The 26,945-nt window shown below is 41.1% G+C and overlaps 1 protein-coding gene across 1 annotated transcript in view; it reads left to right on the top strand.

Annotated features, from left to right (window-relative positions):
- Window positions 1-26,945, top strand: part of LOC127650830 (glutamate receptor ionotropic, NMDA 2D-like) — a 62,967-nt gene that overhangs the window by 24,475 nt on the left and 11,547 nt on the right. The window contains exons 5-11 of the mRNA XM_052136471.1: window positions 11,772-11,886; window positions 13,789-13,994; window positions 15,026-15,194; window positions 15,864-16,017; window positions 16,879-17,004; window positions 17,376-17,605; window positions 19,729-19,889. Coding sequence (XP_051992431.1) covers window positions 11,772-11,886; window positions 13,789-13,994; window positions 15,026-15,194; window positions 15,864-16,017; window positions 16,879-17,004; window positions 17,376-17,605; window positions 19,729-19,889 — 1,161 coding nt within the window. The remainder of the gene's footprint in view (window positions 1-11,771; window positions 11,887-13,788; window positions 13,995-15,025; window positions 15,195-15,863; window positions 16,018-16,878; window positions 17,005-17,375; window positions 17,606-19,728; window positions 19,890-26,945) is intronic.

Genomic DNA, 26,945 nt, shown 5'->3' with positions numbered 1-26,945 from the left:
GTTTTCCCATTTATCTCCATTCATTAGTTCTCTGCACATGTATAGATTCTTTATGAGTGCTCTTGAAAATAATTATTTGTCAAAACATTCTAGTGCTTCTACTTCATGAAATTGTTTAGTTGCTTATTTTGAATCCTTTGCTTAATATATTTTTTCAACCTCATGTGTGATCCTATAAATTTGCAGTAGATGTCGTTTTGTTTACATCACAAATATAGCAAATACATTTAATACATTCAAAACCATGATTGTAATACAATATTTATGAGTGAAATAAGACATGCTCCTGATAGTTTTCTTGAGATTCGCCCAGATAATTGTAACTCTCAGTTCTATCAGGAAGACTCGCAGACTTGAGTAAAATTTAAGATTACATTTATTTGATGAATATAAAACAGAAATGTATTGTCTCTCTTTGGCATAAGCCCCGTCAGTTGTACTCGGGACCGTCATGTCCTGCTGGAGATAGGAGGGAGGGGCGAGGTGTCTACCCCCGTGCAGTACGGGACACAACTGGTGGCAGCAATGTGTTAGATTGTGAGCAGACTTATAAAGCATTAGCTTACACGTGATTGACTAGGAGTTACCTAGCTAATGGTGCGATGATGTACAGCTGCTAGTCTTCACGCTAGAACTACGCTGCGCTTACATTTCTGGTTTGATGAGTATTCAAAGCCATTGTAAAATAGCCGATATGCGCTCAACTTTGACCCGTTTAATTCTGTGTCAGTGTACAAAGTTGTTATATTTTATGACAACCTACAGTTATGCTAATGAACTACTTTCATTTGGTAGAAGAATATTGATGAAGCATTTCTTATCTATGAAGAACCAATGTTTAAAACTTGGGAGTCGGTAATCATTTTATTAAGGTATTTATATTATATGTCAATTGCAAAAACAACTGTTTCACAAATCTATTACAATGTTGATTATAAAATAAGCTTAATTTAAAAACAATCTATACAAATTAAGGTCTGCTGTATATACTTTGATGGCCAAAAGTTTGGAATAATGTAGAGATTTTGCTGTTTCGGAAGGAAATTGGTACTTTACTTCACCAAAGTGGCATTCAACGTATCGCAAAATATAGTCAGGACATTACTGATGTAAAAAACAGCACCATCACTATTTGAAAAAAGTCATTTTTGATCAAATCCAGACAGGCTCCATTTCCAGCAGCCATCACTTCAACACCTTATCCTTGAGTAATCATGATAAATTGCTAATTTGGTACTAGAAAATCACTTGCCATTAATATCAAACACAGTTGAAAGATATTTGGTTCGTTAAATGAAGCTTAACATTGTCTTTGTGTTTGTTTTTGAGTTGCCACAGTATGCAATAGACTGGCATGTCTCAAGGTCAATATTAGGTCAACAATGGCAAAAAAGAAACAGTTCTCTAGAAACTCATCAGTCAATCATTGTTTTGAGGAATGGAGGCTATACAATGCTGGAAATTGACAAAAAAATTATAAATAAAGATTTCATATGAAGGTGTACACTACTGTCTTCAAAGACAAAGGACAACTGGCTCTAACAAGGACAGAAAAAGATGTGGAAGGCCCAGATGTGCAACTAAACAAGAGGATAAGAACATCAGAGTCTCTAGTTTGAGAAATTGATGCCTCACATGTCCGTAGCTGACAACTTTGTTGAATTTTACCATCAAAATCAGTTTAATATACAACAGTAAATAGGAGACTGTGCAGGACAAGCCACTTTTGAAACAGAAAAACTAAAAGAAAAGGTTTGAGTGAGAAAAGAAACACAGACATTGGACAACAGATAATTGGAAAAGAGTGTTATGGATCTTAACCTCACTGAGTTTTGTGGGATCAGCTAGACTGTAAGGTGCATGAGAAGTGCCCGACATGACAGCCACACCTATGACAAGTGCTACAGGAAGTGTGGGGTGAAATTTCACCCGAGTATCCGGACAAGCTGACAGCTAGAATGCCAAGAATCTGCAAAGCTGTCATTGCTGCACATGGAGGATTTTGTGATGAGAACTCTGAAGTAGTTCTGAAGATTTTTTTCAAATTGTAATAGTAATTGTTCACGTTATTAATGTCCTGACTATACATTTTGATCAGTTGAATGCCACTTTGGTGAATAAATGTACCAATTTCTTTCAATCTGTACATTATTCCAAACTTTTGGTCGCCAGTATATGTAGGAATCAAACTGTGCCTCTATTAAATGCACAGATTTACACATATTATTTAGAAATATATCTGACCATCAAACCATATGCATGTCGGATCTAGGAACAGGATCTACTCTCTCCAGATGAAATAGAGGGGTAGATGTGCTGAGCACTGTTCATTAATCAGTCATCAGGGGCAGGCGCTGAGTCTAACATTGTGTAAGTGTATTGCTACAGACTTGTTGCCCCCTACAGCTAACTTTTTGTTACTGCCTAAGAGTATGATGAATGCTTACCTGCATTCTTGTCCAGATTGCAACACTGTTATTCACCCTTCAACACCTCTCTCTTTTCACTTTTGTTTGTTTTCTTTCTCTTCACATTATTTATTTCTCTCTCTCTCTCTCTCTCTCGCTCTCTCTCTCTCTCTCTCTCTCTCTCCTTAAATACAACAACAAAGAAAATCCATTCTCCTTTCTCATCTTTCTTTACATTTTTCCCTTTCTTTTTGTGCAGCCTTTTCCTCTCTCATTTCACTTCCTCCCACTCTCTCTTTCCCTCTTTTTGTCTGTGCATTCCTACAACCCTCAGTATTTCATAATAACACTGCTCTCTCATGTCTCCACTCGAATTCAATCTCTTTATCTCATACTCTATCATTTTTTGCCCCCTCCTCTTCTACCACCTCTTTTGTTGACCCCCACTGTTTCATTCCTTCATTTCTCTTCTCCTCTCCCATCTTGCCCCTGCAGGCGGCTCTAAAGAGGCATGCATGCAGTGTCATTTTGCATGTAAATAGGATAATTGGTTATCGTGTGTGGAGTGCAGGGGGAAATATCACAGGCTGTTACAAATGGAACAGATCTCCCAGCCACCCTGGTCTTACCCACACACACACTCAAACTCAAACTCAAACTTACGTCATGATAGGTGCATTTGAACGTTCCTACATTTTTGGGGCATCAAATGTGTTTTCAACATTCCTTCCTAGACAGTATTTTACATCTCAGAGTTGCTACTGAGGTAAATATGTGTTAGATTTCCGTGGAAACGGTCCAAAATGAACTCTAGAAGTGCCAAATGACAAATAATAAATAAATTGCAATTAAATAAAAGGAAAATATTCACAAGTTGGTTGTTAGCATTGTTAGTAACTGAATCACATGCTTTAGATTGAACGGTGAGGCTTATAATCTGATGCTTGCCAAATAAAGTAGTGTGCGTGATTAATCAAACTGTATGTTACAGTCCCCCTTGAAAAACTTTTTCAAGGTTTTTTTTTTTTAATCTGTTGATGTATTTCCTACTGAAACATAAATTTTGAAGCCCTTGCCTTTTTGAAAACAGCCAATAGGCTTCAGTTTACATTGCAGCCCCTAGCATAGCAACAAACACACACACACACACTGGCTGCTTCTCATGCCAGAGCCAGTGTTCAGCTCGGGAAGTGCTCTGCCGAAGTCTGACCACTTTTCCTCTGACTTGAGGATCAAATTGATCTGTTTATAAAACCAGTCTACAAACACAGCACATTGTGGTATTTGCTAACGATGAGGCTCGATCCGTTGTACACGTCAGTGCAGATAAATGAGAAACAAGCGAGTAAAACATTTAAATATATCCTTGTTTTAAATTACAATACACTAAACATAAAGAATAAAGAACACTCACTCGTACTGTATGTCCAAAGAAACCTCCGAAAAATGGCTGCATTAAACATATGAAGAAACTCCAGCAAGTTTCCTCACATGCAATTCCTGTTTTGGCGCATCCCTTTCAGCAGTGATCATCCCTATGCCCTATTACCTTCAAAGACAATTAGCCTCCACTGTGAGTGCTACAGATGGCTGAAAGGTGATAACGGTCATTTAATTTTTAAGTGATTCTCATTGGAAAATCTGTTTGGAACGACACTACATCATGGATTGTGCACCCTTTGAAGTGTCCTGCGAAGTCATGATCAACGCAAGTTAGAACATAGTCAGACTATGTTCTAACTTAGATCAAATTGAGGGGGTGGGGACATTCTCGTTCTAGAAAGCATTTGATTGGTCAAAAGAAATGTAGTACATTGTGAGTCATCATTTTTCTGGGTCTTTCCCGCCAGAAGAGAGAGCTGTAGATTTCAAATGCTCATATCTTCTGAAAACGAGTTTTGTCAATGTTTAGAAATACACTAGCATATAGATTTAAAAGCAGCAACATTTTCATTTGGATTTCACAGGGTCTTTAAAGGATACATCGGCCACGACTCTCAGATCTATAATTAACTTTTACATTTGTAAATTTATCTATGATACCTAAGACTTTTTACTTTTTACTTACATTTAGTCAATGAGAGAATATGAGATCTTATTTTTTGGTCTCTTACTGGCAGTACTTTTTCTTTCGGTAGCATGTTGCACCAGCATTCTGTACATAAAGTTTGTACAAACATACTTTTAAATGGCTACCACTAGTTGGAGCATTATCGCACATTCCGGAAATACTACTTCTTATTTTCTTTTTACGTCTATCTAAAGATGATTCCATTCCCATTTCACTGCCATCATCTCTACTCTAAACACTGCCAAATTATCTGTTGTGACAGAAAATTGTAATATATATATATATATATATATATATATATATATATATATATATATATATTCATAGCCAAGAATAATGTTCGCATGAAAAAGATTGCCCTTCCCTGTTTTCCTGATATGTTTCTTACACTGACAGATCTACTTCTGGAGTTTCCATATCCATGAAGGATTAATTGGCCAAATAACAGTTTGATAAATTCTCTTCCACACAGATCTAGTTCTTCTGTCAACCTGTTCCCCAGCCATCCAAATCATGATATTCCTCTGAGCTCTCTTTCCCAACTATTTCTTAATACCTCCTTTGTTGGGTGCGAGTCACCATGACCTTTTAAATTAATTCAGTTTGCTCCAGCGATCTGATTTCTTCTTAATTTCAAAGGCATCTCTCCCATCAATACTTCTAATGTTGCTACTGGGGACATCTCTTTTAAATGATTGAAAGCAAGATTACAACTAGTACATGGGAACACATATCTCACCCATGGTAACTATAAATAACCCATTGTCATAACATAAAACAACATAATTAACATTAAACAGAACTTAAAACATAACTATAAACAACAGATGTTACAATATTGCTTCTGTGAGGTTCAGTTTCAATTTACTGACAGAACTGATTACCTGTTGTTTGTTACTGATTTGCAAGGAAAACAATAGCTAAATAATTCCACTGTCACAGTGACAAAAAATACATATAAATAAAAATAATGCTAGATTCAGTTGCTTGGCTTGTAAGATTTTTTTCAATAAATAATGTTATTATAAATTAATTATACAGTTTATAATTAATTTTATAATATTTTAAGTATAAATTATATACAGTTAGCAAGTTATGATTTACTAAAACTACCTGAGAGCAGAAACACTTCAGGATAGACTGAACAACCTGGCACCAGTCCTCTCATTTCAGAGATCTTATGGTGAATTTGCCAATGCAAGGCTACTAATTTATTGCTTGAATCAAAGATTTGATTTAAAATGTGCATATTAATGTCAAGGCTTCTTAAAGTCACATCAAATTCACAGCAAATGAAAGTATTCCTTAAAATGCAAGATTTTTCCATTCCATTTTATTTTAAGTCCCGCATAATTGACCCCAAAACTAAATGTACTTAAAAATCAAGGTTTTTATAATCAGTGGTTACATAAAACACTTTTAAGGAGGGAAAATGAAAGTACATCATCAATGTTAATGCTTGGATCTTAAAGAGCTTGACTGAATTTATGGGAATTCTAGGCATGTACAAACATTTCTACCTAGACAGCATTTTCAAGCATTTAAAATTGGGTGTTCCTTTCTATATAAAAGTTTGTGCATGCCTTGGATCCCAAAAATGCTGTCTAATTAGGCAGCTCGCTAGGCTTTGAAACACAGCCTCTCTCACACTTTTTCTGACCTTCACCTATAGGGTAACCATATTGCTACTGTATACAGCCATCATTTGAAAGTGTTTTGAGAAGTCTCTCTCACACACACATACACAGCTGCAGTAGAGAGCAATGCCTCTGCTCATCACCATACTAATGCTGCTGTAACGGACACATTAAAATCCATCAAATGTTACTGATGTTCAAACACCCCCTATCTGTTCCCTCTTTCATATGTCTCTTTCTCCAGCTCTGTTCTGTCTATCAGTGTGTGCTAACTCTCACAACATCACTTCCTTCTTGTATCCTCTGGCTTTGTATCCCTTTCTTTCCACATCTCTCCTTATCCTGTCATAGTACGTGCATCTCACACTTTTTCTGTTTCCTCCTTGTGTCTCCAGGCTTTTTTATTTCACTTTCTGTATGTCAGTACATCTCTGCTATGTTTCTAATGTGTCGTGCCTTCACTCTCTCTTTTTCTGCCTCTCTTTTTGGCTCATCTCCATTGTGATGACACAAGTGACATCTGTTTTCCGCTATGTGCTGTGCTTTAGGTTGTTTGTTCACCCCACAATAAATGGCATTAGCGGAACACATGTAATGTCAATGGCTGTGTCGCTATGACAACCTTGCAGGGGTCTAGAGCGAGTGAATGAGAGATTGGGCAAAGCGAGAGTGCTGGTATTGTCGAGGTTGATAAGACTGTCACACTCTCCATTACACCCTTAAAATGTGTGTGAGAGAAATTAAATATGTTGTATCTAACTTTTTATTGGCCGTCCAGATAAGATATTAATGTGTGACAGACTGAAGAAAAGCTAAACTGAATAAAATGTTATATTAGTGCTTTAGCTTAATTACAAAAACAGTACCTTAAAGGGATAGTTCATTAGAAAATTTGAATTTTGTAATCATTTACTCACCTTCGAGTTGTTCCAAACATATGACTTTCTTTCTTCTGTATGTAAAACAAAAGGAGATGTTTGGCTGAATGTCAAACTCAGTCACTATTTACTTTCAGTGTATGTGAAAAAGATGCAATGAAGGTGAATTGTGACTGAGACCGTCAGTTCCTAACATTTTATCCTAAGATTTTTTGTTTGTTTGTGTTACACAGAATTAAGAAAGTGATATGGTTTTGAAACATCATGGATGTGAGTAAATTATGACAGAATTTTTATTTTGGAGTGAACTATCCCTTGTAACATTGATTATGCTTCCCCTTGTACAGTATGTTTTGGAGTGGTGGTGGTGTAGTGGTCTCAGCACATAACTTGTAATCTGGTAATCAGAAGGATGCTGGTTCGAGCCCCACAGCCACCACCATTGTGTCCTTGAGCAAGGCACTTAACTCCAGGTTGCTCCGGGGGGATTGTCCCTGTAATAAGTGCACTGTAAGTCGCTTTGGATAAAAGCTTCTGCCAAATGCAAATGTAAATGTAATGTTTTTCATGGGAATTAATGAGCAGTGTCACTAATTATCTTCATTTCATATTCCTCAAAGCATATAGTGTGCCATTCCAAGATGGAGGTACGAAGTTTGGCTGAGCAATACAGCTCACAATCTATTAAATAGGCATCAAATCTGAAGCTAGTGCTACCTGTCATCCCAACCCACACTTTGAAATGAACATAATCTCTTATATAGTGCCTGGCATAAATTATGGATCAGATATCAAATACAATTTCTTCCAAAGACAGAAGCAGCAAGACTTATGAGACAAATCTCATAAAATGAGCCAAGTGTCCTGTAAAATGACTGGCTTAAATAAAAATGAAAAACAAGCCAGTGAAAGAGTCTTTTTTCTCTGGATATTACTGCACTGCCTTTGAAAAGAAAACCGCTGACAAATCTGAGCTGAGAGAATTAGCACCCACATGTGGATGGGAAAAGATTGTCTGTTCTGATGTTCACGTTTAGCGTCCTTGTCTTTCCAGAGTTTCAGTGCTATTCTCAGGCACCTTGTTGTCATGGCGACTAACAAGAACATCTCACCGGCATCCTTAGAGCTCAGAATGCAGAATATTGAAAACAAGGTGCTGTGTGATGAGTGCCACGTGCTGCCTCCGATGTGGAAGTGCGATAAAAGTGCAGTTGGAACAATGGCTGCAGTGCCTTTTGGCAGGTCTTTCATCCTCCATCTGCCCACTTCTTCATTCTTACATTCTTCATTGGATCATTACTTTATGAAGTTCAGACTTTACACTATTCATCCATCCATCCATTATTCATTCCCAAATTGACCCATTCATTCTTTCATTAAGTTTCTTTCAAGTTTATTCTTCAAGCTGACATTATTTATTCATTTATATTTTCTCTACTTTGCGAATTCATTAATTCATACATTAAGTTCATCCTTTAAACTGACATATTTTTTTTTTTATTTTTGATCTATCTATCCAGCCATCCATCCACAATTTCTCTTATTACTTGTTTCCTAATTCATTACTTCATTAATGAAGTTGCTCCTTTAAACTGACATTCATTTCCATCCATCCATCCATATTCATTCCCCAGTTCATTCTTTCATTAAATTTCTTTCAAGTTCATTCATCAAGCTGACATTATTTATTTATTTATTTATATTTTTTGTTATATATATTTCTCTACTTATTCATTCATTCAATCCTTAATTCACCCATTCATTAAGTTCTTCCTTTAAACTGACATACATTTATATCCATCCATCCATATTTGTTCATTCATTTATGCAATTCATTGTTTTTATCCCTCCACAAATACATCTTTCCATTCATACATTTTTTATGGCCATTCATTCATTAATTCAGTGGCTACATTCACAGAGCAGTTGAATGTGACCCAAATCTGATTTTCTGCTCAGATCTGTATTTTATTTTTTTGTAAGGTTTTTCACATGACATTTTAAATGGAGCCCATATCAGCCGACGCTTGTTAACTGACCTGTATGCGTATAACCCTCCCTGATTATGTGTATCAAACTCTGCCTTGTTCAATATTATGATATGAATAATCTAAGTTGCATTTAAAAATTGAATTAGCTGTGGTGTTTTTGTTAATGGATAAGACACTTAATGCCTACTGTATCTAATAATATGTCTGCAATTGATGGATAAAGTATTTTTAATAAAGTAATTTGCTTTTGTATGGTGCAATTGGAGTGTGAATAACTTAAGAGCAAAACACACCATAAAAGAAACAGCAAGAAAAATAGCATCAGAAGTTGCGTGGCACTATGCGAGGTTCGGACGTGTGAACGGTGAGCTCTGTGCACTTAGCTAGTTTTTAATACTTTTTGTGTCATAAACTGGTAAGATTCGATACACCCTGTTCCATAACTGTTCTAAGAAGACAATATGTTTAAAAAAAAATCAAAATCCTCGGGCTCTGGAGACATTTAATGACTCTTATGTGCTCAAGCTGAAGCCCCTGATTGGCAGGACGAAAGCCCGGGACTTAATTTGGCCAGTGAGGTGAAAGAGATTCAGCGTCAACTGTTGAACATGTCAGTGATACTGACGAAGGTCATTGCTGACTTGAAGGATCTTGCTGTAATACGTTGATCGATCACTGCCAGGGAAACAAAATTCAATGTGTTGGTTACAAGAGTGGAGGATGGTGAGAAACGGATTGACTATCTGAGAGAGAATTAGCTGCTAACCCGCTAGCGACCAAGTTAGACTTGGAAAAGTTGAAAGACCTTGAGGATCATAACCGGTAAAACAACGTCCGACCTATTAGAATTCCGGAGGACGAAGAAAGCAGAGATATGGTGAAATTCCTAGACAGGCTCTTCCCAATTCTGCTCGACATAACAGCCCATAAGCTGGAAATCGAGCGAGCTCACAGAGTTTCGGCTCAGAGATCCGTGGAGGGAGGCAGGCCTCAATGAATGTTGTGTTAGATTTATGTAAAAATCACAAAAAATTTTACCTGGCTGTTTACACTGAAGGCACATTGGACAAAATCAGATACGCATCTGATTTATTTCCAAATATTTAAGTGGCCCAGATTGGATTAGAAAATGTCAGATTCAAAGAGCTTTTGGCTGTCCACATGGTCATCCGATTAACAGATCTGTGTCACATGTGAGTGAAAAAATCTGATTTCATCTATGGTGTGAACGTAGTCAGTGAGCCCGTTATTCATTTAGCAAGTTATTCCTTCAGGTTTTGTTCTTTCTCTTGTCTTAAGTTTTCTTTCATCAAACAATATATATGTGTATGTGTGTGTATATATATATATATATATACACACTCACCTAAATTTCTCATTAATGCAATTATCTAATCAACCAATCACATGGCAGTTGCTTCAATGCATTTAGGGGTGTGGTCCTGGTCAAGACAATCTCCTGAACTCCAAACTGAATGTCAGAATGGGAAAGAAAGGTGATTTAAGCAATTTTGAGCGTGGCATGGTTGTTGGTGCCAGACGGGCCGGTCTGAGTATTTCACAGTCTGCTCAGTTACTGGGATTTTCACGCACAACCATTTCTAGGGTTTACAAAGAATGGTGTGAAAAGGGAAAAACATCCAGTCTGCGGCAGTCCTGTAGGCGAAAATGCCTTGTTGATGCTAGAGGTCAGAGGAGAATGGGCCGACTGATTCAAGCTGATAGAAGAGCAACTTTGCCTGAAATAACCACTCGTTACAACCGAGGTATGTAGCAAAGCATTTGTGAAGCCACAACACGCACAACCTTGAGGCGGATGGGCTACAACAGCAGAAGACCCCACCGGGTACCACTCATCTCCACTACAAATAGGAAAAAGAGGCTACAATTTGCAAGAGCTCACCAAAATTGGACAGTTGAAGACTGGAAAAATGTTGCCTGGTCTGATGAGTCTCGATTTCTGTTGAGACATTCAGATGGTAGAGTCAGAATTTGGCGTAAACAGAATGAGAACATGGATCCATCATGCATTGTTACCACTGTGCAGGCTGGTGGTGGTGGTGTAATGGTGTGGGGGATGTTTTCTTGGCACACTTTAGGCCCCTTAGTGCCAATTGGGCATCGTTTAAATGCCACGGCCTACCTGAGCATTGTTTCTGACCATGTCCATCCCTTTATGGCCACCATGTACCCATCCTCTGATGGCTACTTCCAGCAGGATAATGCACCATGTCACAAAGCTCGAATCATTTCAAATTGGTGTCTTGAACATGACAATGAGTTCACTGTACTAAAATGGCCCCCACAGTCACCAGATCTCAACCCAATAGAGCATCTTTGGGATGTGGTGGAACGGGATCTTCGTGCCCTGGATGTGCATCCCACAAATCTCCATCAACTGCAAGATGCTATCCTATCAATATGGGCCAACATTTCTAAAGAATGCTTTCAGAACCTTGTTGAATCAATGCCACGTAGAATTAAGGCAGTTCTGAAGGCGAAAGGGGGTCAAACACAGTATTAGTATGGTGTTCCTAATAATCCTTTAGGTGAGTGTATATATTAATGAGATTCAGTGTTGTCATTTCTGTTCAACAGAAGAGGTTTACGTAAGTGTCCCTTAAGCATTCAGCACAAATCACACACACTAGCCAGAGTGGAGAGGTGACTAATGGAAGTCCCATCTATCACTCTTTATCTCTCTGCTCTCTCTCCTTCTCTTTATCACTTTCACTCAGACTCCTTCTTTATCATCCTGCCCTTTTTTCCCTCTTCTCCACCTGCAGGTTCTTCAGTAACATAACTCTATCTGGACGGGACTATTCCTTTAATAATGATGGTTATCTGGCAAATCCACTCCTGGATGTTATCTCCTATGCTGCAGGAAGAGGCTGGGAGGAGGTAGGGGAGGAGCCATTAGTAGGCTTAAATGCATTTAGATATTCACGCTTGTCGATAACTGTTTTAAATGCTGCTCACAAGTGAGCTTACATTTTGCCCTGTCATTTAAATGCAATATAAATGGAATGTGAAGAATGCATTAATAAGATGTGGATGACTTTCTTTCATCTGCTGAACACCAATTAATATTTTTAGAAGAATATTTTAGCTCTGTAGGTCTTCACAATGTAAGTGAGTGGGTGCAAAGATTTGAAGCTCCAGAATCCCCATAAGGGCAACATAAAGGTACTCCAGACGACCTTGGTGGTTAAAAGCAAAATGATATGTGTGGGTGAGAAACAGATCAATATTTGTCATTTGTTTTTCTTTCTATAAATTCTCCTCCCTGCTCGGTTAATCTCCAATTTACTTTCACTTTCTCATTCTTCTTCTTCTGTTTTTGGTGATTCACATTCTTCATGCATATTACCCCCTACTGGGCAGGGAGGAGAATTTATATTATTTTTTTTTACTTAAATCTGACCTGTTTCTTACCCACACCTATAATATCATATCTGAACATATTGATTTAACCACTGGCGTCATATGGATTACATTTATGCTGACTTTATGTGTATTTTGCAGCATCAGTATTTTGACACCTATTCAATTACATTTTGAGGACTTACAGAGCTGAGATATTATTTGAAAAATCTCAATTTGTGTTCTGCAGAATAAAGAAGGTCATACAAATCTGTAATGCCAGGAGGGTGAGTAAATAATACGAGAATTTTAATTTTTTGGGTGAACTATCCCTTCAAGTTCATATACTGGGCTCTTGAGATGTTGTGCAGCAAAATGATCAACTCTCCCCTGTTCAAAACTCTAAATCCATGGTGAAATGAATTATAAAATTGACTCATCTGCTGTTCGTAGCTAATGTTTTTAATATCAGATGCTTTTCATGTTTTACTATTTAATACTTCAGTGTCCCTGTTTTTCCAATAACTTGTCCATTATTGTAAATTACACTCAAAAGAGAAATTGTACACTTGAATGCAATTGACTGGCAATCGCAAATGATTGCACATGACATGAAGCATTGTCTTGGCAAATGTCAATAAGCCATAGGAAGAAAAAGATTAATGAATTTTTTTGGCATTGGTTATTCAGCCATTGATTGTCAGTTTAAGAAATGTTCTAAAGCAGTAAAGAAAACATGAAATCACTCATTGGTGTGCAGTTTAATTTTCTTTAGAATGTAAGCCAATTTGAAACAGTATACGTAAACCATTTTACTTTTGTATTTACAAGTTAAATTTTGTGGGTGATTGGACTGTGAAAATCGCCATTCCATACTAGACTGTAGCCAGGTGGTTGGTGGGGAGGGTTTGACAAATAAAGGGGATTGGTGATGTCATCAGATGTGTAATGTCGTTTCAGGGGCGAAACGACATTACACATCTATTTCTTTGTTATATCATATAAATCATTCACAAATGACCTGGAATGAGGATTATGAAAGTATATAGATTCAATTTTGATGTCATGTTGACCTTTATTGTTGACATTAAATGGTTAACCATTGGGATCGGGAACCATTAGAATTAACAATGCTGCCACTTTGCTAAAGCTTTGAAATGTTTGGATTCACATGTCTTGTTTTAAGGCAAAATGGCTTTGGTCACTGTAAAGTGAAGTTGGTATTTTAGACACTCTGCAGCTCCAAGATCTAACTTAATAAAGCAAGACTACATCCAGCTACTGTCTTATGAATGCCAGTTAGAAATGCTCTGCTATAGCACTAATACCTCACTGTCTGTAAGATTGCACTTCTTCAGAAAAACATCATGATACACTTTGTATCCACCTTAGGTCTCTGAAACATTTCTGTACCATTTTAATGCCATCTTACTGTTATAGGTAGGTTGGTGGGAAAACGGAGTGTTGCGTCTGCGTTACCCACCCTGGTCACGATATGGCTCCTTCCTCAAGCCTTTGGACGATTCCCAGCACTTGCGTGTGGTAACACTGGAGGAGAGGCCATTTGTCATTGTAGAACCTGCTGAACCTGGAACAGGCTCCTGCATCAGAGACTCCGTGCCGTGTCGTCTCCCACTCAACAACAGGTCAAGGTTCAGTCCTTAGATTTTTAGACTGGAAATGTTTGACATTTTGGTTTATCACTTTGGTAAATGTGGCAGTGAATATGCAGATGATGCAAATTACATTTACATTACCCCAGGGGCATTCATTCCCCTTCCTGTTGCTAGTACTGATGCAATTTAAATAAATTAGGTGTGCATATATGGAAGTGGCTGATCAATGATAAATGATAGGTCTGTATTAGAGCACTTTGCTTCATGAACCTAATTAAAAAGGAGAATTTTCAGAATTCTAGAATTTCTCCTGGTCTACGGTACAGCCCCTGGGTAAAGATGTGTCTGGGGAAAAAAATATTATATTTTGCAAATTATATTTTGTATTAAAAAAATTAAGCCTATTTGTATACCATTAATTAAGAGGTTTTTTTTTTTTTTTATTGTAACATGATTTACACAACAATTTAACACATTTCAATGCCCTCCTTACATTCTCAGTAGCCTACCGTAATGCAAAGAAATGTCAAAGTACTGAATTACATTTATAAACAATATTTATTTAATTTTTTTATTTTAAATAATAAAATTGTGTCCAATTACTGTGTTACTATAAACTGAATATACAGTATATATATATAGGCGGTGGGGTGCTTCTTTGTAAAAATATGGTCTTAAAAAAGCCTTTTTTTTTTTTTTTTTCATTTTAGCAAAATATTATTTCTTATTTTTTTCTTTTCAATTTGGGCTGAAATATGACCCAGATATTTCTTTTTGAAATTCACCCATCAACTATATTTAGAATAATAACCTATTCCTTTTTGATCACAGCTCCAGTTTCTCTCAAATAAAGAAGTAGTCAAGAAGAAACTTGTGCTTTTATAATGATAGATTAATTTTAGGTTATATGTGGCAGCCTTGGGTAACAAGACATTCAATTCTGTGCATGGATGTTAATTTCATTTCTTTTGCTTGGTTTCTCTTAATTATTTCTTTCTTTTGTTGCTGTCCCCTTACTGTTTCTCTTTCTTTTAGTCTGTCTCTCTTCTTTTCATTTACAGCATGGTTGTTGAGGGAATTCTATCCATGAAGCATTGCTGCAAAGGATTCTGTATTGATGTTCTCAAGCGGCTGGCTAAAATAGTGGGCTTCACCTATGACCTCTATCTGGTGACCAATGGCAGGCATGGAAAGAACATAAATGGAGAGTGGAACGGGATGGTCGGAGAGGTCAGGGCCTCATTTTATCTCTCAACTATCTCTCAATTCAATCGCACATATTTTTTCTTGAATTGTGCCACTGAAAAAGCTCCAGGCTCATGCAAACTTTTATTTAGAGGTATTTCTTCAGTATCATTTATAAATATTTGGAACTTAGCTGTTTTTTTAGCTAGATGTAATTTGTTTGTTCATGTTACGCTATCCGATATGGCCATCATCTTGGACTTATACTGACACCTAGCAGTGTCGATACGGCATCACACAAAAGCAATGGTTTTCGGTTACCAGTGCTATTTTAGAAATGCACTATTTGCAGTCAGCCATGATTCATTTGTTCCACGAGCAAAAGTGTTTGATAATAGTTGGGTTACTGAAATTAAATTAGTAGTTGTCTGCTGGTGATGTGATCACAACGTGTAAAATAAAACAACCTCTTCATCTCATTATTTTAGAATTTTTTCTGTAGGGGTAAAACTATTATAATGAGGATAAAATTAGTGAGTGCTCATTAATGTCACATAAATATCCGATCTAAAATTTCTAAAAAACTTTCATTTATAGACTAATTCGTTTTTACTAAAGTTCAGCTATTACACTAAGCTACTTTGACATCCACTCAACTGTTGGAGGCGATACAATATCACTATGTCTAATGTCTTTAGCCTTTTTTCCCACCAGGTAGTATCCAAGCGGGCTGACATGGCGATCGGCTCCCTGACTATCAATGAAGAAAGGTCGGAGGTTGTGGAGTTCTCTGTTCCATTTGTGGAGACTGGCATCAGTGTCATGGTCTCTCGTAGCAATGGCACTGTGTCACCATCTGCTTTCCTCGGTAAGGGAGTAGTAGGCAATGTCACAGACTTCATGTAACTTTCAGATTTAGAGTTACTCTAATCATGTTGTTCCATGCATCATATATTAGATCTTTTTAATTCAAAGTTGACCATACCCTTGCAAGTCTTTAAAAGTCATCTTTTTGTCAAAGCTGTGCCCTGACGTTTAGTGCATGTGATATGTTGCGGGTGACTTAAGTTTTCGTCTGGCATGTGTCATTTCTTGATTCTGCCTCCCTTCCCCCTTCTCCCCATCATTTCCTGTCCTCTACTGCCACTCTCAATAAAAGTAAAGTAAAATGCTAAAAACTTCAGTGATTCTGTTTAGATTTTCTTATGTATAATGACAAATTATACTGTTTTTGGAGACTTATCCTCTAGTTAATAGTTAACACCCAAAAACAATTATCTCATAATTTACTCACCCTCATGCCATCCCAGATGTGTATGACTTTCTTTTTTCTACAGAACACAAATTAAGATTTTTAGAAGAATATCTCAGCTCTGTAGGTCCTCACAAGGAATAAAATATTGACCTGTTTCTCACCCACACCTATCAGATCTCTTCTGAAGATCTGGATTTAACCACTGGAGATTTATGGATTAATTTTATGCCACCTTTATGAGACTTTAGACCTTCTGAGTTCTGGTCACCATTCACTTGCATTGAATTGACCTACAGAGCAGAGATATTCTTCTAAAATAATTAATGGTGTTTAGCAGAAGAAAGAAAGTTATGCATCTGGAATGGCATGAAGGTGAGTAAATGATGAGAGAATTCTCATTTTTGGATGAACTATCCCTTTAACAATGAGAATTGTCAGATACATTTTTCATAAATGTTGCTTTCACTATTGTAGAACCGTACAGTCCAGCTGTGTGGGTGATGATGTTCGTAATGTGCCTGACGGTTGTGGCGGTGACTGTCTTCATATTCGAGTTCTTCAGCCCTGTTGGATATAACCGAAGCTTACAAAGCGGCAAGCGTAAGTTGCTTAATATCTATCTTAATAAGTTTCACCCTATAGACACTTCTATGAATGCAATCAGCGATGAAGGATTCTATTATGACTGACTGAATGAATGAATGAACGTTACATTTTTAGCACTTTTCTGACACTACGCTCAAAGAGCTTTACATAGTGAGCAGGGCACACTCCTCAACCACTACCAGTGTGCAGCATCCACCTGGATGATGCGACGGCAGCCATAATGCATCAGTATGCTCACCACACACCAGCTTTTGGTGGAGACTAGGAGATATTAAACTCAAACTTATTGTTGTTTTCTTTACACTTCCTGTTATCACCATTCATGTCATAAGTCACGTCTCATTTTTCTTGTTTTCCAACCCCAGAGACTGGAGGTTCAAAGTTCACCATAGGGAAGTCTGTTTGGCTGCTGTGGGCTCTGGTGTTTAATAACTCGGTTCCAGTGGAGAACCCAAGAGGCACCACCAGTAAGATTATGGTGCTGGTTTGGGCTTTCTTTGCTGTCATCTTCCTGGCCAGCTACACTGCTAATCTGGCTGCCTTCATGATCCAAGAAGAGTACATCGACACTGTCTCTGGCCTCAGTGATAAGAAGGTAAACAAGGATATGAGTATTTTTATTAGTTTTAGTTGTCTATTACAAGACTTGCCATGTAGAATTTCGCTATTTTAGGTATTATTGAGCCAAGCTGAGTGAAGATATTGCATGTGGTTACACTTGACTTGTGTTAGAATAAGGCATGATGAGCGATTCATGTCTGATAAATATGAATAATGTACAATATGAAATAATAATAATACTGTAAATGTATCTCTGAAAATATTTAACTTAATTGTTATGTTGAAGTTTTCTAGAAAGTATAGGATTCAGTATATGCTAATGCTGCCTTCGCATGCTATTGTAATTATCATAAATACAAGTTTCCTACTTGGAAGTTGGACCTGGGATGCCCCTACTTCCGAGTCGGGCATTTGTTACTATGAAATATCACGTATTCAAGTGGACCACCAGTGAATAAGCATAACTGAAAACACCTGCATCAATTTTACACAACCTATATGATGAATTAATTAAAATGTCATCTAACATATTATTAACTATTTTTCTTAAAACAAACCGCTAAGTGCGAGTCATTAGTTGACTGTCTCAGTTCCTGTCAACTCATTAATATTATTGAAATAAAGCACTGAAATGTAATTAACTTTGCAAAATCATTGCCTTCCATAATTTTTAATGTAGACGCTCCTTTCAGTGTCACAACTCGGCAAATTGGGTATCATCTAAAATTCCCACTTGTAAATAAGACTTTGCTCATGAGCTCAGAACTCATAATTATGATATTTCTGACTCCACTTGAAAGGGCACATCATGTTGATACCCAAGTTTCCGAGTTGAGAGTAGAAGTACACTTTCAACATGGCGGAGAAAAGTACAGTTTCTGTACTAAATGAAAGGATTTCATTTTTTCTAAATGCAAATACCTTGTTATCACTGACGTTTTTGGACACATACGTTTATGTATATCTGTAGCCATTAAAGCATGTTATACATTATATTTATATACAGAAATTTGCATAAATTTGACCAAAATTCCATTATCGTCAGAAAGGCATGTTGACTAATGCTTATTACTGTGTCAAAACAAGAGTTCCTCAAGAAATATACAAGAATGAAGCTGGCGTCCTCTATCTTTCCTTTTCTTTCTGACAACAAAGCACTTGAACGTGAAAAATGTGAAGTAGGATTATTCTGATAGCACATGAAGACATCAGTTGTCTTGAAGAGCCAGACTTTTATTTATTGGCATTAGTATGTCTACCTTTTCAGTTCATTCTGGGCAAGAAATGCCAATTTAGACAGGAAAAAAATCGCCTTAAGTTTTTATGTTCAGTTTAGTGGTCAGTAAATCTGACAGCTCAAAATGTGTTTTGACTTTGTGATCAGATTTTGTGTCTGCTCAAATGTAATAAGCATCGATTATTTTAGATAATACTCAGAATTAGCTATGCTTGTGGATATCTAGCCTAGTTCATTTGTTTTTAATTGTGTCAAACAAAAAGATTTGATGTTATGAATCTTGCAAACTCTTTGTGATTTAGTTCTTCCTCAAAGGCGCTCATTATAGCTACCTGGTACCTTATTTTCCTGGCAGACTGATAAAAAAAAAAACTCTGCACCCAGACTCACGTATGTTGCATAGCACCTGAAATTCTTGTAATCAGATTGGAACTGGTGATTTCAGTGAGCACTTGCCATTTTTGTGTGAATGTTGCATGAGACGGTCAGTGAACAGACTGTGGGCATGCTGTTTGAGGCTGAGATTAGCACATGCTGGATAAAACTGACCAAAGGCGAGGCATTCATGCTTATAAATTGCTTTTTGCAAGAGCTGAAATGATAGTTTTGTAACAATAAACAACAACATGGTTATCTGGATGCACACCATTAATCTTCTCATATTAGTTTGAACTGGATCTTTGTTTATGTGGGTCAGTGTAGGCCAAATTATGCAAATAAATCACTGGTGTATAATTGTAGAACAATGATTACATTTTCTTTCTTTTACTCTTTTTTTTTTTTTTCTTCTTTTCCTTTGGGTTTCCCCATCATAGTTAGCCAAATTAATAATAAGCTGAATTTCAGTGCCCTAAACTGTAATCGAATTTTTCAGAAGCCTAATGAAGTATCTCCCACTGGTGCTTCTCTTTTGTTTTCAGTTCCAGCAGCCCACCGAGCAGTATCCTCCTTTACACTTCGGCACTGTCCCGAATGGGAGTACAGAGGAAAACATACGAAGCAACTACCCCAACATGCATCAGTTTATGGTGCGGAACAATCAGAGGGGTGTAGAAGAGGCCATTGAAAACCTTAAGACTGGGTGAGTGAATGGTGACTATTGTTACTATGTAAAACAGAACGTTACGATGTATATTAGCTGATGTATGCACAACTGTGACTGCATATCAATTTAATTCTATATTAATGCACCAAGTTGCTTTGCAGAACAAATGATCACAGAATTAAAATTTTTAAGTGAACTTTAGATACTAATCTGAGAATAGACCTATTGCATCCTCATTTTAATTTCAAAACATTTCATAGCTTGAGTAAGGCTATCCGCCACTTTTTATAGATATTTGTGTAACTTTTATACATTTATACATACATTTGTATATGTACTGTATATGCATATATCTACAGTGTAGAGTTTTGCAAAGCTACATTGGTAAATAAAAAAGCTCTCCAAAAATGTGCTTTAATGCTGGGCCAAAATCATAAAACAAATGTGTTATGTCCCAGAGAATCAAGATGTTCTTCTTAGTAGTGGGGAAAACAGATGTGCTTACAAGTAATTGACAGATGTGGGTGGCATGATGGATCAAAACAGAGGTGTTAATTATTTTGTTGGCTGTTGCTTTTCGTCTCCATTTCAAAGAAAGGTGTGAAGAATAACTTCCATCCATTGGTGCGATGTCACTGGATGGACCAAACATTCTGCATGGAAATCGTATTGGGTTTAAATGTAAATTCCATCACCCAGTCAGATGGTATGAAGATCACCTTCATACCATCCAGGAAATCTTGGAATTGCTAAATGGTTCTGAATACCATGGTGGTATTCTCCACCTTGGATCTGAATAGTGGCTATTGGCAGGTGCAAATGGATGAAACAGTCAAGAAAAAACTGCTTTCATATGTAGGCAGGGGTTATTTCCTTTTAAAGTCATGGCCTTTGGTCTCAAAAATGTCCTAGCCACCTTCCAACAGCTCATGGAAAAAGTCCTGGGAGAGAGCTACGTGGAAAGAACTGTTTTGTAAATTGGGACAATATAATCATCTACTCTCCATCTTGCGAACAACACTTCCAGGACATCCAAGCTGTTTTAGATAAACTGAGAGAAGCCAACCTGACTGTTAATATGAATAAAACTCATGTGCCAAATAACATTAGGGAGGTTCAGATGTTCTTGGGAATGGCTGGATGGTACCACCAGTTTGTCCCACATTTTTCCCAACTGGCCGAACCCCTTAATGCTTTAAAAAGGAAAGGAGCTCAATTTCTGTGGAGTCCGTATTGTCAAGCTTCTTTTCAAGCCCTTGAACAGCTTTTGGTATCTCCACCTGTGCTGGGACATCCTAATCTTAATCTCGCCTTCATCATCTACACTGATGCCAGTGAGGCTGGCTTAGGAGCTGTCCTGGTGCAGCAAATTGGACAAGGCACAGAGGAAGTCTTGGTTTTTGCCAGTCGTACCTTAAATTCTGCTGAAAGAAATTACACCACCACAGAGCAGAAATGCTTAGCAGTCATGTGGGCTCTAGAAAAATTTAGATATTATAGGGGGAATTTTCTTTTCTGTGGTCACTGATCATTCTTCCATGGTATAGGTCTTTAAGTCTCTGAAGCCTAACACTGGCCTAATTCGGTGGGCATTTAATCTCCAAGGAATTTACATTTACAGTGGAGTACAGGAAAGGTAAATTTAACAGTTTCAGATGCCTTGTCCAGAGCACCTGTGGACAACCTTGAAGCTCCAGTATTGACCTGTTTCACCATGATATCCCTGAAGACTGAGGAGAAACCAGAGAAAAAGGGAGCTCTGCCTATCACAGATCATAAGCTCTGCATGTACATATCCGTAGCTTTTCATATTTAACTGCTTCATTTCTTCCATGAATACCCTTTAAATGGAAATCTTGGCAGAATTAAGACATTTAAAAGATAGCAAACCTTGGTGTACTGGCCAATTCTAAACCAAGATGTCAAGTTATTTGTATTTAACTGTTGCAGATTCCAATGTTATAATCCTGAATGCAGCCGACTACCTGGTTCATTGCAACAAATTATTGTGCAACAACCTTGGAAAATGCTAGGAGTAGACTAGATGTGTCCATTTCCAAGGAGTGCATCTGGGGATGTATATCTTCTTGTATTTGTGGACTACTATTCCAGATGGTTGGAGGTCTTTGGTCTACGAATTATGACACAAGACAAAGAGAATTTGTGTTTGAGTAGAACAACAGTCTGTTTATGCACTCACCCTTACTGTTAAGTCAGAGAATCCTTTTACTGCCAAACTTGCTCTAAAATGTCAAGGACCATTTAGGATAGTGCAGAGGTTAGGACCTCTTAAATACGAAATTGTTCTAGAGGAAAGCGGAGAGGATTTAAGAGAGGATTTAAGGATTTTCTTTGGCTCAGGAAATTGAGGCAGAACTAAGACGTTGTGTGCTAAAAATATTCCAGGAGGACAGTGAAGAGGAACAATTTCTCGGATTCACAGGGCAAGACCTCAAACAAAAGTATTGAGTATTTATGCGCCTTCTCCTTTAGGCTGACCAAGGGGGGGTGACCCTGTCATTCACAATCATAAAACCATTGCACTCTTTTAAATAATATTTTCAAATGAAACATTATTTAATGTCAATATCATTTTCAAAACCAATGAGAAGATGCAACTCACCGTCATCCATTGGAAACTTGTTTTAGTGGCAGGAGAACAAGATGGAGTCGATCTTAGCTCCGCCCCTACTTTCACTTTTAAAACTAGGAAGTATTGAATATCAAGATGGCGGCTGTAAGAGTATAAAAGACAAGCAGCACATGTTAAATGCCAGCTAACTAATGTTTATGGACCCTAACAAAAACAGTGTTTTGTAGTTTTTCGGATTAAGTACTCTGTCGTGGAATATAACAGAAGTTACTTCTCTAACCTGTTGATGCAATGGAGTTACTGTTGTGAAAATAAAGCTTTCCGAGTGTAACGGTTACCCTCTCTTGTCCCTCTGTTGCCCTTTGTTTTCCACCTTGTCACTTTTCACTTCTTAGTTTTCACTTTAGTCCCTTATTTAACTCCATAGTCCACCCTGTCTCGTTTCACTGTTGCCCTCTTGTTTACCATTGTTGTCACTTTTGCACTTCTTAGTTTTCACTTTAGTCCCTTATGTAATTCCATAGTCCTTGTTAGCGTTCGTGTTCACTGTTCATTGTTTACACCTGCCCTTGTTAATTTGCCTTTGGTTTCTGTTAATCACCTTGTTATCTTGTTTGAGTTCTGTTCTTTCATTGGCCACCTTTCCTATGTTTGTGTATTTATACCCCGTGTCTTTGTTCAGTCTTTGTCGATCGTTGTTTGATGTTTGCCTGATGTTTGCGTCTCTCCCTTGTTCCCTGTTTGTCTCTACCGTGGTTACCTTATCTAGTTTATGTTTCTTTTCCCCATCGTGGGTTGTTCTTTTGTTCATTTAGTGTTTTTGTTATCAAATAAACTCAAACTGCGTTTGGATCCGCATCTCCTCGTCAGCCTCATTATTCAGACGTTACAGAACGATCGACCACACAATGGATCCAGCAGTTTTTCGAGCGAATTACGATCTGCTCAGCCTGAAGCAAGGGGACCGACCTATAGAAGACCACATCCACGACTTTCTGGCTCTGGCAAACGTTTCAGACTTTCCTAATTACTCCCTCGTGGTCTTCTTCCGAGGCAACCTGAATGACGGGCTGAAGGAGCGGCTGCCACCGGCAACGCGCGACTGGACGCTTCACGCGTTCGTTGAGGAGACCCTACAGATCTGCGGTTCTCATTTAACAGTGGACATCATCGAGGAGAACCCCGTAGCGCCTCCCGCAGAATTGACCCTCCATTCGCCCGTGGTTCGTCCTTTCGCGCCGGTCAACGAGCCAGCGCGGTCCTCTTCGTCAGCCCGGAGAAGGAGGAGAAGACAAGCTTCCGCCTCCCGGCCCATGCCGGCCCCTGTCAGCGAGCCCGTCCCCACGCCAGTCGCCTTCCACGAGCCAGCGCGGCCCACTGCGTCTGCTCGGAGGAGGGAGAGAAGACGGGCTTCCGCCTCCCGGCCCGCGCCTGCCACGGTGAGCGAGCTAGAGCCCACGCATGTCACGGTGAGCGAACTAGAGCCCACGCATGTCACGGTGAGCGAGCTAGAGCCCACGCATGTCACCGTGAGCGAGCCCAAATCCTCGTCAACCACGGTAACCCAGCCAGAGCCTGTAGCCTCAGACGTCAGTGAGCCAGTGCCGCTAGCCTCAACCGTCAATGAGCCAGTGCCGCAAGCCTCAGACGTCAGTGAGCCAGTGCCGCTAGCCTCAACCGTCAATGAGCCAGTGCCGCAAGCCTCAAACGTCAATGAGCCAGCGCCTGTAGCCTCGACCATCCCTGAGCCAGCGCCTGTAGCCTCGACCGTCCCTGAGCCAGCGCCTGTGGCCTCGACCGTCCCTGAGCCAGCGCCTGTGGCCTCGACCGTCCCTGAGCCAGCGCCTGTGGCCTCGACCGTCCCTGAGCCAGCGCCTGTGGCCTCGACCGTCCCTGAGCCAGCGCCTGTGGCCTCGACCGTCCCTGAGCCAGCGCCTGTGGCCTCGACCGTCCCTGAGCCAGCGCCTGTGGCTCGACCGTCCCTGAGCCAGCGCCTGTGGCCTCGACCGTCCCTGAGCCAGCGCCTGTGGCCTCGACCGTCCCTGAGCCAGCGCCTGTGGCCTCGACCGTCCCTGAGCCAGCGCCTGTGGCCTCGACCGTCCAAGAGCCAGCGCCAGTAGCCGTGACGTCCAAGAGCCAGCGCCAGAAGCCTTGACCGTCCAAGAGCCAGTGCCAGTAGCCTTGACCGTCCAAGAGCCAGTGCCAGTAGCCATGACCGTCCAAGAGCCAGTGCCAGTGCCAATGGCCGTGACCGTCCAAGAGCCAGCGCCTCTCGAGCCCCCTAGGGTTCCGCCTCCCAAGTCTCTCAAGTCTCTCGAGCCTTCCAGGGCTCCTCCTCCCGAGCTTTCCAGAGCTCAGCCATCCGAGTTTCCCGAGCTTTCCAGAGCTCCGCCATCCGAGTTTCCCGAGCTTTCCAGAGCTCCGCCATCCGAGTTTCCCGAGCTTTCCAGAGCTCAGCCATCCGAGTTTCCCGAGCTTTCCAGAGCTCAGCCATCCGAGTTTCCCGAGCTATCCAGAGCTCAGCCATCCGAGCTTTCCAGAGCTCAGCCATCCGAGTTTCCCGAGCTTTCCAGAGCTCCGCCTCTCGAGCCTACCAGGGCTCCGCCTCTCAAGCCTCTCGAGCCTACCAGGGGTCCGCCCCTCAAGCCTCTCGAGCCTCCTAGGGCTCCGCCTCTCAAGCCTCTCGAGTCTTCCAGGGCTCCGTCTCTCAAGCCTCCCGAGCTTTCCAGAGCTCAGCCATCCGAGTTCCCCGAGCTTTCCAGAGCTCAGCCATCCGAGTTTCCCGAGCTTTCCAGAGCTCAGCCATCCGAGTTCCCCGAGCTTTCCAGAGCTCCGCCCTCCGAGCTTCCCAGAGCTCCGCCTCTCAAGCCTCTCGAGCCTTCCAGGGCTCCGCCTCTCAGCCCTCTTGAGCCTACCAGGGCTCCACCCCTCAAGTCCCTCGAGCCTTCCAGGGCTCCGCCCCTCAAGTCTCTCGAGTCTTCCAGGACTCCGTCTCTCGAGCCTCCCAAGCTTTCCAGAACTCCGCCTCTCGAACCTGCCAGGGCTCCGCCCCTCAAGCCTCTCGAGCCTGCCAGGGCTCCGCCCCTCAAGCCTCTCGAGCCTACCAGGGCTCCGCCCCTCAAGCCTCTCGAGCCTGCCAGGGCTCCGCCCCCGAACCTCTCGAGCCTGCCAGGGCTCCGCCCCCCGAACCTCTCGAGCCTGCCAGGGCTCCGCCTCCTGAAACTCTCGAGCCTTCCAGGGCTCCGCCCCCCGAGTCTCCTACGGCTCCGCCCCCAGAGCCTCTCGAGCCTCCTGCAGCTCTTCCTACGGGGCCTCCTACGACTCCGCCTCCAGAGCCTCCGATTGCTCCGCCTCTCGATCCACTCAAGCCTTTGACGGCTCCGCCCCCAGAGCCTCTTGAGCCTCCTACTGCTCCGCCTCTCGAGCCACTCAAGCCTTCGACGGCTCCGCCCTCAGAGCCTCCCGAGCCTCCTATGGCTCCGCCTCCCGAGACTCCTCCGGCTTCGCCTCTTGAGCCACTCAAGCCTTCGATGGCTCCGCCCTCAGAGCCTCCTATGGCTCCGCCTCTCAAGCCACTCAAGCCTTTGGCGGCTCCACCCTCAGAGCCTCCTACGTCTCTACCCCCAGAGACTCCAGAGTCTTCCTGGTCTCCGCTCCTAGAGCCTCCCACGGTGCCGCCTACCTCGGCTCCGCATCCTGAGCCTCTTTCAGCTCCACCTCCTGAGCCTCCCGAGCCTCTCCCGGCTCCGCCTCCGAAGCCTCCCTTGGCTCCGTCTTCAGAGCCTTCATCGCCCTCGCCTCCTTCGGCTCCGCCTCCTTCAATTCCTCCTCCGGAGCCTCCCGAGCCTCTCCCGGCTCCGCCTCCGAAGCCTCCATTGGCTCCGTCTTCAGAGCCTTCGTCGCCCACGCCACCTTCGGCTCCACCTCCTGTGGCTCCGCCTTCTGAGCCTTCTACACCATCGCCTCCCTTGGCTCCGCCCAACACTGTTCCGCCTCCTGACCTGCCCAAGGCCTTACCACTTGAGTCTGCCATGGCCCTGCCTAAGCCTCCTTTGGCGCCGCCTCCTAAGTCTTCTATGGCTCCGCCTCCGAAGTCCTCCTTGGCTCCGCCTCACATGGCTCTGCCAGCCTCTGTCCTGTGGCCTCTCCCCAGACCTCCTGACCTAGTCCCAGTCCCGTGGCCTCTTCCCTGGTCCCCCAAACCTGTCCTTGCCCTGTGGCCAGCTCCCAGACCACTGAAACCTCTCCCCGCCCAGTCGATACCACCCCGGCCTCCCAAACCTGTCCCTTTGTGCCCCCATGGACTGCCTGGTTGTCCCTTGTGCCCCCGTGGACTGTCGCATCTCCCTTTGTGCCCCCGTGGACTGTCGCATCTCCCTTTGCGCCCTCGTGGACTGTCTCATTTCCCCTCGTGGCCCCCCCCGGACTTCCTGCCTGCCCTCTGTGCCCCTCGGACTGCCTCCTTGTTCTTGTGCCCCCCCTGGTCTGCCTGTCTGCCC

Source organism: Xyrauchen texanus, chromosome 10, assembly GCF_025860055.1.
Source record: "Xyrauchen texanus isolate HMW12.3.18 chromosome 10, RBS_HiC_50CHRs, whole genome shotgun sequence".
Lineage (NCBI taxonomy): Eukaryota > Metazoa > Chordata > Actinopteri > Cypriniformes > Catostomidae > Xyrauchen > Xyrauchen texanus.
The sequence above is the reverse complement of the archived record's forward strand: the minus strand, read 5'-3'. Positions and strand labels throughout refer to the sequence as shown.